General features: G+C 42.8%; 1 protein-coding gene across 7 annotated transcripts in view; it reads right to left on the reverse strand.

Moving 5' to 3' along the window:
- The window catches only part of LOC147033866 (uncharacterized), a 113,294-nt gene that overhangs the window by 66,059 nt on the left and 31,612 nt on the right, over positions 1-15,623 (reverse strand). For all 7 annotated transcript variants that reach the window (XM_085872042.1, XM_085872044.1, XM_085872040.1 and 4 more), the window contains 8 exons: positions 10,512-10,655; positions 7,527-7,692; positions 5,267-5,485; positions 5,003-5,169; positions 4,653-4,797; positions 2,314-2,461; positions 1,706-1,845; positions 307-454 (listed from right to left, as the gene is read on the reverse strand). In XM_085872042.1, the coding sequence (XP_085728168.1) occupies positions 307-454; positions 1,706-1,845; positions 2,314-2,461; positions 4,653-4,797; positions 5,003-5,169; positions 5,267-5,485; positions 7,527-7,692; positions 10,512-10,655 (1,277 nt within the window). The remainder of the gene's footprint in view (positions 1-306; positions 455-1,705; positions 1,846-2,313; positions 2,462-4,652; positions 4,798-5,002; positions 5,170-5,266; positions 5,486-7,526; positions 7,693-10,511; positions 10,656-15,623) is intronic.

The following is a 15,623-nucleotide window of genomic DNA, read 5'->3' on the forward strand; positions in this document are numbered from 1 at the left end:
TTTAAATTGAAAAACCCTGGTTAAAAAATAAAAAAGTGAATGGAAAGAGGAGTGAGAATAAATAAACTTTAAAAAAAACAAACAAACAAAAAAAAAAAACACAAGGTAAATGAAAAAAAAAGACAGCAAAGGTTCAAGTTCATAATCTTTGGTAAATGCTTAAAGAAACGTCTCAGATTTTCTCCTTCCTGGGGCCTGCACCACCTTTCTTTCCAACATGCGACATCAGAACACAGACCTGTTTCCCTGCAGTTTTTGGCCTGTTTTTAGTCTGGAGTGTTTGTAAAGGACCCCTTTGGTTAGCACCTTTTTCGGACGGTGGTGGATTCGTTCTGGCCCCGCAATGGGCCGGAACTGTGGCATTATCTCTGGTCTTCTTAAGCTCGTCTTCCAAGTGGGCCATTCGCTCTTTAAGTTCGTTAATGCACACTCGGGCCTGGGCCAAGTCGTCGTTCTGCAGTCATACGGACCAGTAAATGGAGACAGATTTATAAAATGTACTCAATCAAAACAAACAAAAACCTACACGGCCAGTCCTCGTATAGTTCATAAACCACAATTAGTTAAAAACAGTTTTCCCAGCAAGAAGGAAAAACAAACAAACAAACAAAAATAACTCCATGGTTCACAAAGTATCCTTTAATGATGTAAAACACACACTCTCCATCTTCGACTCACTATCTCCTGCATACTCAATCTATCTCTATCTCTATCTCTATCTCTATCTCTATCTCTATCTCTATCTCTATCTCTATCTCTATCTCTATCTCTATCTCTATCTCTATCTCTATCTCTATCTCTCTCTCACTCTCTCATGGCAACAGTCCTCTTCACAAAGCACTCCGCCCTCACGAGTGGAATTTGCACCCATTGTCGACGTTACACACAAGCCAAATGTGCATTTTACATTCGATTTGCTGTCACCATTATACAAAAACCTGAAAAATCCAACACTGCATGGAGACAAAGCCTCAAATTAATTTGTTGCAATTCAAGAAACACAGGGGGAAATACCCCTGGGCACGAGAATACCGTTACTGAGGAGGAAGTCAACGTGGGACAGAATCAGCAAAATGTACCAATGCTATAGTAAATACCTATTTTGGGGAGGAACCCCCACCTAAAACCCCTTCAACCCCAATTTTTTTTTTTTTTTAACGTCGAACAAACTTTAGTGCATCACGGGTGATGAAGGTTGTGGTCAAGTTTCATCAACATTGTATGTGTAGTTGTGGAGAATAAAGCAAATACATATTTTGGGGGGAAACCCCCTCCCCCCCGCACCACGTATACCCCTTTAGACCCAGATTTTTTTTTCATGTTGTGAACAAACTTTGGTACATCACGGGTGATGAAGGTTGTGGTCAAGTTTCATCGGAATGGCACGTGTACTTTCTGAGAGAAAAGCAAATACCTATTTTGGGGGGCAACCCCCATAGACAACCTGAGGGCCTGATGTTTTTTTAATATGATGAACAATCTTTGGTACATCACAGGTGATCAAGGTTGTGGTAGTTTCATCGAAATCGTATGTGTAGTTTCAGAGAAGAAGTTGCAAATGTTTGTGGACAGACTGATGGACGGACGACGCACCATCCCATAAGCTCTCTGGAACTACGTTCCAGTTGAGCTAAAAATCAAACTACATTGCAACATCCTAATCAATTAATAAACAAGAGAAAAAACCCCCAAAGAACAGGCAGACCTTCTCTTTCAGGCTTTCTTGGAGAGTAGATAATTCAGCATTTTTCTCAAGGAAAGCTTCTCCGCTCTCCTTCAACATCTCACGGAGTTCAACAACCTCGGTCTGCACAGCAAGATTGGCACTACAAGGTCGAGTCAATTCTGCAGATGGAGCAGAGGATGCAAATAGAAGACAATCACCACACAAAAAAAAAAAATGTAATTTTTTTTTTTTAAAACACCACATTCATTCATGTGCATTGCTTGCTCTTATTAAAACGAATGTAGGCGATCGACGTCAAAATAAATTTGGTACGAGTCTTCAAGTAGGGCGGGAACAACAATGCACTGACCAATCTTCCCTACAACTCAAACTCCCAATCATCACATCAACCAAGTACGAGACATTAGTGAAAATCGAGCAATCGGCACAAGTCCAACGCAATGGGTTGCAAGCTAACGGCACGAGTGTCCGAGTTGCAAAATGCGACAAATTACGTATGGATCGCTTTTCAAAGAACAATTATGCAACTACGAGAAAACAAATATGTTGAGAAAAATTGATGTGCGTTCCAAACTGTGAAAGCTCAAATACAAAGAAATAAATATTTAAAAAAAAAACAACTTCACCAGTAAACTGCACAGATGAAGCCTGTTCTGGAACATTTGGCTCCTCCAGGTCATGGCACACAGTCTCTCCAATTGTCCGAATTTCTTCAAGATCCTGTGGAAGGCTCTGTAGTTGTTGCTCTAAATGAGCAATGCATTTTTCTCGTTCCTGGATAAAGCAATCAAAGAAATGAGGGTCAGGGGTGGGGGGGGTCACATTCGATTTGCTGTCACCATTATACAAAAACCTGAAAAATCCAACACTGCATGGAGACAAAGCCTCAAATAATTTTGTTGCAATTTGAGAAACTTGCAATTCAAGGGGTTTTCTCCTCCACCCCCCTTGACAAAACCTGGAGGAGGAGCTGGGGTACGTGACAAGAACAAGCAAATTCGATTTTGGATCCAAGCCAGTGGGACACAAAACACAAACAGTTCAGCCTAGCATAGGTACGCACTCTACCAAGTACGGTTCTCAATGAGTATGGTAGAGATTGGAATACAGGAGAGGCAGTTCCCGGTTTCCGAACACAATGGGAGTTTGTAAGCTGGATGTTCATAAACCGGAACAATAAATCCCCTTTAAATACGTGTAATAAGTGACCAATTGGTTCCCGAACAAAAATTTAAACCCCAACTTATTTTAACACAAGTTCTTCTTTTCGTCCTCTTCCTTTTATAAAAGCATGAAGTGTGATGGTACCAAGCTTCTGCCCTGCCAGCTGATCGCATTATTCCTCCACTTCCCTCTGTCCTCGGCCAACTGTCTCCACTCCACAAACACCCCCACCTCATTGATATCCCTACTCACCCAATCCTCCCATCTCGCCAACAGTCAAACTCTTTTCCTTCTACCTTACTCCTTCAACATATTCACTCTCTTTACCATCCTCCCCCCCACACCCCAATCCACACTAAGTGTCCAACCATCTCAGCTGGCATTTCACCAATATCCCCATCAAGCTCATCTGCAAACCAGTCTCCTGCCCCAGTTCATCCATCCTCCTATCCAACCTCTTCACTCCGGCAATCCACCTGACCCAGTTGGTCTCGCAAACCTGCAGCCTGTTATCGTCTGTCAGTGCCACCGGTTCCAGCCCATAAAGGTAGGCCGGCATTCCACGCATCAGAACCTTCCCTTCAATTTCCTTGATGACTGTCTGCCATTAATACCTCCACCCTCCTCCACACATTTGCACCCACCTGAATCCTCTGCCTCTGACTTTATGGTCATTGCACATTCCAGTTACTCAAACCTATTTCCCCATCTGAAATTAAAATATTCTCCATGGTTGGGGGGGGGAAGAGGGTCACTCCTACTCTGATAATTGTGTCATTTGGCAAAGTGGTTGCTGAGGGGAAGGGTTCAACCTTCAACTCCGAAAAACAAAATTACAAAAACAGGGGCTGTGACATTTTATGTCTTTTTTTTCCCCAAGTTCACAACTAAAATGGCCACCAGTCTAACAGTCGGCCATCTTTGATTGCATCGCAAAACAAAATGGATGTGCATATGTATCCCATCATGTTTTATCTTTGTGCCAAGTACGAATAAAATCGTTCCATACATGTCTGCGATATGGATGCGGACGCACAAAACTCGAGACGAACCGAGACAGATTGAAATTAAAAAAAAAAAAAGATAAAAGAAAAGCAAATCTATTGCCAACAAAGGGCAAACTGAACAAAGTGCGGACGTGGACTGATCTGTCATTTCCAGAGCCATAATGGCTTTTCTCTAAACATACCAAACAAGTAGTAACAGACAAAGCATCTCAAAAATGCAAAGCCACTGCACATTCACTTTGTCCCTGAACAAATCATGATGAAAAGTTTGAATATATATATATATATATATATATATATATATATATATATATATATATATATATATATTTTTTTTTTTTTTTTTTTTTTTAATTTTCTCCATATGCTCAGAATGAAGGTTTGTTGAAAATTCCATGGCAAAAGCTCAAATGGTAATTAATTATGGCCTGGACAGACACACTGGAGCCCAATCGTAAATAAAGCAGCATCGAAGCGATTAAAAAAAAAAAGAAAAACAAAAAACAAACAATAAAATTAAATAAAAAATAAAAAGCAGTCTCATGCTGAGCTGCGGCAGACGGGCTCACAAGAGCAATTTGTGTTAATTGTGACATTGCCCTTTGACATTGACCCATTATCAATTAGTCTTCTCAATATTCTCACAAGGGTTTGTTGAAAATTTGATTTATTTTGGTCTATCCAGTTTGTTACCCAGACAATCGTGCCGGCACGATAGTAAATTCAATAAATACAGTCGAGTACATCGAAGAAGAAGAAGAAGAAGAAGAAGATTTCACAACTCGAGCACACACCTGGACTTTGAGCTTTTCCTCTTCCAACTGTAGACTCGAGCTTTCCTGGCATTCATCAAAATAGGCCTTCCAGGAAGTGGAAATGATTTCTGTGCGCTGTTCAATACGAGTCTCATACATATCCTCGGTCTGTCGTAACATCCTCCTGCCATTCACACATTCGAACCGTGACGATCATCCAACCCTTCTCCCATACGTTTTGTTTCCACAATCAAACCACAGAAAGTCAAGTCAGATGAAAATATTGACTAATACTCGATGGGGTTTATCCAAAAGCATAATGGGTGCTTTATTAAAATAATCTGCTCAAAACAAAGTCTGCAAACTGCTAATTGGCTCAACATACTCACGTGTACGTGTCCCTCATGTTATTCATCATCACGGACCACTTTTTTGACGTGTCCTGTCGAACTTCGTCCTCAACCTGTTCTCTGATTTTAGCTTCGACCACTTCCCAAATACGTCGTTTTTCCTCCTCGTGCTGTGCATTCAATTGCTTTATGTAATCATTTCTGTCCTGCAACAAACATAGTGCATGACAAAGTGATGCAGAGCGCTTTCGAGGGATTTATAGACGTACATGCTCACGCAAGGGGACACAACAGTGCACAAACCTCTGCAGACGAATCATCTTCTTCTTCTTCTTCTTCTTCGTCATCGTCTTCTTCTCCTCCTTCTCCCTCCTCTGGAACATTTGAGAGGTTTTGACTTTCCCAGGCAATAGATTTGTTTCGTTTAGGTTCCGGGGCTTCGGCAAGCAAAGACGAGTCCGTTATACCATGGGACGAACGCTTCCTGCTTCGCCCTGGCGGTTTCAATGTGCACGTCACAACCTGAAAGACAAGTGTCGAATGAAAACCTTTTTTTTTTTTTTTGCACCTCAGAAAAAGCAGAACATTCATCATCAACTATACGTAGAGACTCGGGCAAAAGTTTGAGATGTGGAAAGCCGATCGACGTTACTTTAGTCTGGCCAACACGTACCGTTCCATGGGCCTGGTCATCTCTTCCCTCCATCAATTTGACTGGACAACCCCCCCCCCCTCCCAAAATTCTTCCCCCACCAAAGGGCTGACACCGGCCAGCAGACCAAGGACCCTCTCAGGAATGTGGACGAGTCAAGTGGAGGAACGCAGGAGGATACGCTGCACTTCAAGGTGTGAGGGCTCGTCACCCACCCCCTTTCACTCCCACCTCTCCTACTCTTCCTCCCCCATTTTTCTCCCTCAAACCTAAGCAAATCATTTTTGTGTGACTTCAATGGCGAATCCCGGGGGAGGTTAAAATTGGTTATGTAGTGTAAAAGAACGGAATCAACACCAACAACGGAATTACCAATTACCACCCCCTCCAGCAGCAGCCGGTACACACAAACCATGCCACGTGCACAAGGGAAAGTCGTAATAAACCAACGAGTTTTAAAATATTGATTTTATTTGCATTTATAACACTTTCGTCCCTGTGCCCGCCACACTTTTGTCATCCCCAGTCGTCCCCCCCCCACCCAACCGGATGAGTCGAGAACCTGATGGGTTTATATAATGGTGGTGGTGGTGGTGGTGCAGCACAGCCAGGATGGGCCAAATAGCCTTCTGCGTCAAAGTTCCTTGTTTATATTTATTGGTCTTGTATTGATGTGGTCACAAACCACCATAACCAGACTATCAGGTTTTGTATTTGTGTGAAGCAGAATTGAGCCTTTCCTTCGTGCAATGTAAAGGCGGCACTTCGGAATTTTCCATGAAGTTCATCGGAAGGAACGACGATGGGGACGTCCAACAATGGATGAGAGTTCCGGATTTACTGACAGACAGATCTTCTCCTGCCTGATGAACACGGCAACACGCTTGCAAGCTTTTGTATCCCGCCAAACGTTGACAAAGGCACCATACAAACATAAGGGCAACACCCCTGGGCACTCACCTGGTAGAATAATGATACTGAGGAGAAAGTAAACGTGAGACGGATTCAGCAAAATGTACCAATGTCATAGCAAATACCTATTTTGGGGGGGCAATGGCCCTGTAAACTCTCCGAGACCCTGATTTTAAAAAATGGTGTGAACAAACTTTGGTACATCATGGGTGATTAAGGTTGTGGTCAAGTTTCATCAGAAACGTGCGTGTAGTTTCAGAGAGGAAGTTGCAAGTGTTTGTGTGCAGACGGACTGAGCGTTATCCCGTGAGCTGCATGGAACTACCTTCCAGGTGAGCTTAAAAAAACAAAACAAAAAAAAACAAAAATAACCATGTGATCAAGTCACATCGTCGTGGTCATGATGGGTTTGCATTTCACCCCATCCGGATAAAATGGGTAAGAAACGAATCAGCATATCGAAGTAGCACCTCGATTCCCGATAAGCAGGGCATGCTTATCTGCCAATGAAAATATGGGAACCTCTGCACGTGTCGTTACAAAAACACGGATTTCCGTACACGTACGGAAGGAGTTTCACCCATGCCTACGACAAACAATTGTCTGTGTGCGTGCATCTTATAATTACAGAATCAAAAACAGCTGGGCCAGTCCCCGTCGTTGCATGAACGTGCTCGGGGTATCCAGCGTGAGGTCATGAGCAGAAAAATCACACCGCCACCCTCCGGAAGGATGGGGAGAAAAATTACGAGTTTCACCTGGACAAGTGATAGTTTGAGAGATTTACTAAACCCTGCTGGATGGAGAGATTACGAGCCACAGGACAAACACATTTTGCCCTCACTTTGTCGCTCACAAACACCAAACTTCATTTTCTTATGCCCATCTTTTGAAAACATCCTCAACAACTCTTCGATTCACTTTGTGTGAACGAGTAGAAAAAAAAAAAAAAATCAACTCAACCTACTTTCCCGTGGCCGAGTTAAACTTGCTGCTCACCTGCTTGGCGAGAGCAGAGAACTTGAGGACGTGGAAGTTCTCGTCAAACATGGACGCCAAGGGATTGATGTTCACCACCATACAGGCATGACCACGGCCTGATAGGAACGACTGGAATATCTGGGTCAACTTGCTCTCACGATACGGCACCAGACTCTGCTGGGAACTGAGGAACAAGAACATCACAAATGGTCATAAAAACCTCAAACAACCAACAAGGATGTTGAACACTAAATGGTCACAAACACAGTGAACTCATCTGGAGATTCATAATTAGCACAACTCAACAGCAGGAAGATATATATATATATATATATATATATATATATATATATATATATATATATATATATATATATATATATATATATATATATATGAACTCACAGCTTGACTAGATCATTTCTTAAAATGAAAACAAAACATTGCAAAGCAATTAAATTAAATAATGTTTAGTCGATGGTGAGGACTCGATGTTCTCTACCACTCGTCCACAATGGCAAAACACCCCAAAAAGGTGTTTTGGAAACCGGTGTGTGCGAGACAGACAGAGACAGAGATCGAACCTAAAGGAGAGGAGACTATCGCACATCAAAGTTTCCCGTTGAGCCACCGATACGACTGCAACCAAGAGCACACTGGTGTCCCCCATCGACAGCAGCTCAACAACGCCAGAGTTCAACGAGACTCGGCCTCAGACATCACAAACACACGTTACGATAAAGCGATCACAGCAGTGATGGGCGAGTCAATCGACACTTAAAAAGGTTAATTTGGTCATGATTTGTCTATTGGATCAACGACATGTAGCTATGCCAGGAACACCAAAATGTTGGAAGGTGAGGAAGGTAAAAGGCTTGATCTGAAGGTTTGAGTGTTCTTGGTTTTTTTTGTTTGCAGTTAAGGATCCTTTAAGTGTGAGAACAATGAACAGATCAGGATGCAAGGGAATAAAACACACACACACACACACACACACACACACACACACACACACACACACACACACACACACACACACACACACACACACACACACACACAATGAAATAAATAAAGTGTGGGGTTTGAATGAAGGGTTGGGCAAAGTAGAGAAAGCACACTCTCAGGAAGGAAAACTAGAAAATTAGGAGGGTGGTATGATTTGAGATGGTGATAAACAGCTGTCTTGTCAACCAGACAACTTCATTGTCTTGGTTTCCATGGCTCCAAGACAACTTGATTGGTAACATCTGGAGAAGAGAATGACATTGAAGATAATGTGGTAGTTGGTTCCACAGGTTCAGGGAGAGGAAGAGAAACAAATGAGGTGAGCAGCGAGTCTGGATTTTGGGAGAGAGTGTCACCAGAAGGGGGGCTTGTGGTGGATCACATGCACCCTGCAGGGATGGGGGGGTGGCACAAATCACAGAGAGAGCAAATGGTGCAAGACCAGAAAGGAGGGGGAATAAGAGACCACCAACCTGTCTGTGATGGTGAAGTGATAAGCCCATAAACTCAGCTTAATCACGAGAGATTGCAATAATATTCAAGGCTTTGGTTTCCATGGCTTCAAGCTGGTCAAGATGTGAGGCAGGGGAGCCAACCCAGAGGGGAGAGCAGTCATCAAGCTGCGGATGAAGGTTTCGTAGGTGGATCAGAGTTCAGGTAGGCCAAGGAAGGACTTTGTACGATAGAGGATGCCCAGTCGGTGAATGGCTTTGGAGGCCAATTTTGAAATGTGGTTTGCCCAAGAAAGATTACGAGCTATGACTGATGGGGAGAACCAGGAGTTTGAGTGACTGAACTTTCTCAAAAGGATTGTAAAGAAGGTAGAGAGGGGAGTTTTACCATATTGTCCTTTCAGAGAGCACGAGTGTGAAGTTAGTCTGGAATGAAAGACATATTCCAATACAAGTGCTTGACACTTAGAATATGTCATCGTTGGACAGTAAACATAATGGTGTTGCATCCTGAACCAACAATGACCAGCAAAACTTCAAAAATGAGCGTTCTCATCTTATTTCAGCACAAAATCAATACAAATCACACTCAAGTGGTCTCCTGATCGAGGACCAAGGGGGTTAAATGAACAAACTGAGAATGTTCAAAATTATTGTTCATTACCACACTGGTGTTAAAGCATGAAACATTTGCCAAAGCCAAATCACTTGGGAACAGAACGCAATGGTTGAATCATGTGTTTTATTAATCAACTAGTGGTGGGTTGATGGCTGGAATGACAGCAAAGGAAGTATGCACTCACCTCCAAGCTATCTCGCCCCGGTTTGAATCCTGACCAAGCTATAAAACTCCTACCTTGGTGTTTTTGCAGGCAGGGAGATACGTGAATTGGTGTGTCTCTTCCATCAGATGGACATGAAACTGAGATTTCCGTCTGCCAGCATGAGTTGGGAGATAAGGAGCTCAGTGTCTTGAACAATGGGCAAGTTATCACTGGACCCTGAAATAATTACCAATTTCTGCCTCCTCAGCTGAATAGCTTGCAGCAGTGTGGCAACACATCCAGGATTGGTTCAAGCTGAGAAAAGTTTCTCGACGAGTCGTGACACGGCCTGGAGCTCTAATTTTCATCACCAGCAGAGTTCCTGCCCTATGGGCGATCTTGGTCCAAGTGTGCAACATGTCACGACATCTTTACTTTGGCGGTGTAGAGGCAACAAATCACTGACTCAATTGCTTCCAAAAATAAAATAAATAACCCGGATGAGATCCATGAAGCAAAAAGACACATATTGCATTGTGATACAACTTGGTTAATTCCAATTGCACAACCACCCTCCCTCCTAAAGGAAGATAATGTCAAGATGGGCAGATTTATTTATTTCCCCAAACTTGCTGAAATCAAATGCAACTTTCAGAGGCACAACTTCATAATCCCTGAAAGTTTCAGCTTCCTCGGTCAAACCCTCGGAGGAGGAGGAGGAGGAGATGAAACACACAATACATTCCCTCCATCACTGTATATATAGATGGTAGACTGACCGTTGCTGGTTTTGCCGGAGGGTCCAGATGCATTTTCCAAGACTGAGCAGAGATCTGTTGATCTTGCACGCTTCCTGCAGACGGTTACCGGAACTGTGCGTTTTACTAGATCGTTCAGAACCCGCCAGGTCACACACAGAGAACCTGAAGAGTGGGACAAAGCGCAAAACATTAAATAAATCTCCCTTGAATGACTTTTAAAATCAAGCAATGAGAAGTCAAACGTGATAGGCTTGGTGGAGAGGGAGAGTACCTCAGTTTAACTATCAGTTATACAGGTCAGCAATAAATTGGTCATATAATCTCTTTGTTACAAGTACACGTTGAAGAAAATGAATTGCATCGACTTGCTTCACACCAATTCGCTCAGGAAGTTTCAGCGTTAAACCTGATTTTAGAATTCCTTTCGTGACCTCTGCCACCAAAGGTGGACGGAGCTCATTTACACCCATCTGTGCAGGACATCTCGGTTGTGGATGGATTTGGAGGAAAGTTGTTTGACAAGGACGAATTGATAAGATTTTAGCGAAGATCTGGATATGTTTTTTTTATTTTTTAAATCAAGTGATTTTTTCACGATTGAGAAATGGGGCCAAAGACGACATGTGTATATATATATATATATATATATATATATATATATATATATATATATATATATATATATATATATATATATATATATATATATATATATACATATATATATATATACATATATATACATATATATATATATACATATATATATATATACACATATATATATATACATATATATATACATATATATATACATATATATATATATATATATATACATATATATATACATATATATATACATATATATATATATACATATATATATACATATATATATACATATATATATATATACATATATATACATATATATATATATATATATATATATATATATATATATATATATATATATATATATATATATATATATATATATATATATATATATATATATATATATATATATACTAACATAAATAAAGACACAGCAACATCTCTCACCTGTGAATTGAGGGAATAGCCAATCAGCTCTCACCTAATCAACTAAACCCAGATGGCTGGGATTACAGAAATAAATTAACACCTCCAATGCTCCTCCAGCCGAAACTGCTGCAAAAAGCAACCAATAAGGGCTACACAAGGTAAGTGTTATGCTGCATCAAAACCTTCCCAGAGGGGAGGAACTCTGGGATGGGATTGATACAGCACCACACATACCTTGTGTAGGTCTTCTTAGTTGCTTTTCGCAGCAGTTTCGGCTCGAGGAGCATGGATGTTTCGACATGTATGTATATATATATATATATATATATATATATATATATATATATATATATATATATATATATATATATATATATATATATATATATATATATATATGTATGTACAGTGGGGAGAACAAGTATTTGATATACTGCCGATTTTGCAGATTTTCCCACGTACAGGTCTGTAATTTTTATCATAGGTACACTTCAACTGTGAAAGATGGAATCTAAAACAAAAATCCTGAAAATCACATTGTATGATTTTAAAATAATTAATTTGCATTTTATTGCATGAAATAAGTATTTGATACATCAGAAAAACAGAACTTAATATTTGATATAGAAACCTTTGTTTGTAATTACAGAGATCAGACGTTTCCTGTAGTTCTTAACCAGGTTTGCACAGACTGCAGCAGGGATTTTGGCCCACTCCTCCATGCAGATCTTCTCCAGATCCTTCAGGTTCCGGGGCTGTCGCTGGGCAACACAGACTTTCAGCTCCCTCCAAAGATTTTCTATTGGGTTCAGGTCTGGAGACTAGCTTGGCCACTCCAGGACCTTGAGATGCTTCTTACGGAGCCACTCCATAGTTGCCCTGGCTGTGTGTTTCGGGTCGTTGTCATGCTGGAAGACCCAGCCACGCCCCATCTCCAATGGTCTTGTTGACAAAGATCTCGCGATATATGGCCCCATCCATCCTCCCCTCAATACGGTGCCGTCGTCCTGTCCCCTTTGCAGAAAAGCATCCCCAAAGAATGGTGTTTCCACCTCCATGCTTCACGGTTGGGATGGTGTTCTTGGGGTTGTACTCATCCTTCTTCTTCCTCCAAACACGGCGAGTGGACTTTAAACCAAAAAGTTCAATTTTGGTCTCATCAGACCACATGAACTTCTCCCATTCCTCCTCTGGATCATCCAGATGGTCATTGGCAAACTTCAGACAGGCCTAGACATGCGCTGGCTTGAGCAGAGGGACCTTGCGTGCGCTGCAGGATTTTAATCCATGATGGCGTAGTGTGTTACTTTTGGTTTTCTTTGATACTGTGGTCCCAGCTCTCTTCAGGTCATTGACCAGGTCCTGCCATGTTGTTCTGGGCTGATCCCTCACCTTTCTCATGATCATTGAGGCTCCACGAGGTGAGATCTTGCATGGAGCCCCAGACAGAGGGAGATTGACTGTTATCTTGAACTTCTTCCATTTTCGAATAATTGCGCCAACAGTTGTTGCCTTCTCACCAAGCTGCTTGCCTATTGTCCTGCAGCCCATCCCAGCCTTGTGCAAGTCTACAATTTTGTCCCTGATGTCCTCAGACAGCTCTCTGGTCTTGCCCATTGTGGAGAGGTTGGAGTCTGATTGAACTCGTTATCTGCATAAAAGGCAGCTGTCCACACTCAATCAAACAGGTTCAGTTAATACAGGTAATGAGTGGAGAATGGGAGGGCTTCTTAAAGACAAACTGAACAGGTCTGTGAGAGCCGGAATTCTTACTGGTTGTTAGGTGATCAAATACTTATTTCATGCAATAAAATGCAAATTAATTATTTTAAAATCATACAATGTGATTTTCAGGATTTTTGTTTTAGATTCTGTCTTTCACAGTTGAAGTGTACCTATAATAAAAATTACAGACCTCTACGTGCTTTGTAAGTGGGAAAACCTGCAAAATCGGCAGTGTATCAAATACTTGTTCTCCCCACTGTATATATTGTTGCGGATTCCGCGCCCGCCGGCGTGCGACGGCCACGTAACTCGAATCGCGGCACGTCGCCCACCGGACGGACAATCCAGTCGTGACCCTCTCGGACTAACGCCGGGAACCAGTCACGGGTGGACCTTTCGGTCTCACCGCAATCGAGCCAATCAGCCCCCGCGTGGGATAGGGTTGCTCGCCAAATTCGACCTACCTAAGTACCCACGCGGAGGGTAGACCGGGCGATCGCACCTCGCCGCAGGTCGACTTCGGACACGGGCCACTTAAGCGACCCGTTCCGTACTATCAGAATAACCGAGCGGTGTTATTCGTCGACCTCGACGGTTCGATTAATTATCGGGCGTATTCAGCCCACTACCAACCCTTTACGTGAAGCAAGATGAGGATTCAAAGAAAGAAATGACGAAGCGAAGCGGGAAACAGTTCAATACAAAGCACATTTATTCGCGGCACACGGGAAACACACATATTCAATTCCACCAAAAGCACACAGAAAAAACACAATTCCATTTACACAAAAAGCAAATATAAAAGCGAAAACAATGCAGAGCTAATACCGACTACCGAGCACACGGCAACACTTATACAATTCTACCTCACAGACGGCGCCGACAACACATACCCAAAACCAAGGAAAAGAATATCCCCAAGAATGAGGTGGGCCTGAGGCCGAGACCGGGTCGCGCCTACCCGTCTGGTGATGAGACGCGGAGCGGCGATGGCGCCCCAATTCCGCGGGCCTCGCGGACAGTGTCTGGCAGGGGGTGGGAAAGGGGCCCCCTTGGTCGCACTATCTCAGCGCGGGGGGAAACAGGAGGGGGTTGCTGATGCTCGGGGTATAGAGGATCTTTATTATCCCTGGTGTGCGTCTCCACCTCGGCCAGGTCGCGCTGTCGGCCTCCCTCGGGTGCAGCTCCCTGCACGACGCGAGCACCCCCTCGTCTGGTGTCGCCGCCTTTCCACAGCTCGTCCCCTCCGTTCCAACGCACACGACGAGCAGCTCCACCGCCCGCGAAGTCTTGACCCTCTGCTTCCGACTCTCCTCTTCTTGACTCTCCGACCGACTCTCCTGACTGACGAACACGGTCCTTTTATCCCCCCGTAGCTTCGCCTTTGACCTTTCACCTCGCTCCCCATTGGCCCGAGAAAAAGTGGGCGTGAAGGCTTTTTGATCCACAAATTTGCACATTTCGATCGTCCTGGAGGCGGGGTCAAATCGCCCCTCGCTCACCGATTGGACGGCAAAAAGTGGGCGTGTGTCGTTTTTGATCCGTTTTTGAAGCACAAAATCCGTGATTTTGTACACGCTGTTCGACGCGCGCCCTGCACGAGTCCAACACCGGTACCCACAGCGGGGCAAGAACGGTGGCGATGCTACGGTTGCGAGGTGTGACGTGAAGGTCGTGGCGGTTGTGGTGAAGCGGTGGTTGTGGTTGTAATCATGGCGGTTGGTCCAAAATAAAGATAGTAAAAGAAAAACGGCTATCCTGAAGAGTCGCAGCACGCATAAATGACATGTATTCCCACTAGACAACGGGTTTGGGCCTAACTACACATGTACTTACCGAGATACCTCACCTAAGGGACCTGAATGGTGGTTTGCGAATTTGGTAACCACAACAATATATATATATATATATATATATATATATATATATATATATATATATATATATATATATATATATATATATATATATATATATATATATATATATATACACACACACATACAGATATCAATACCTCAAACACTTGTAGATAGGTTGACAAAAATTTTGGTTCGGGTCTCAATTCAGATCCAGCCCATCAGCAGGGGACAAAACGTAAACAGTTTAGCCTGGCGGAGGTACGTTACCTCCACCACCAATGGCGAAGGAGGTTACGTTTTCACCCCTCTGTCTGTTTGTTTGTTTTTGTGTGCAGGATCTCAAAATGTTGTGGACGGATTCGGACGAAACTTGGACAAGTTGATGTGTGACGAGGAAGAATCGATTCAATTTTGGTGAAGATCTGAATCCGGATCCGATAATTTATTTTTAAGTGATTCTTCACTGTTGGGAGATAGGGCTAAGCTAATATAT

The sequence above is a fragment of the Eptatretus burgeri genome, chromosome 1 (assembly GCF_056783735.1).
Source record: "Eptatretus burgeri isolate ZD-2024b chromosome 1, Ebu_testis_v1, whole genome shotgun sequence".
NCBI lineage: Eukaryota > Metazoa > Chordata > Myxini > Myxiniformes > Myxinidae > Eptatretus > Eptatretus burgeri.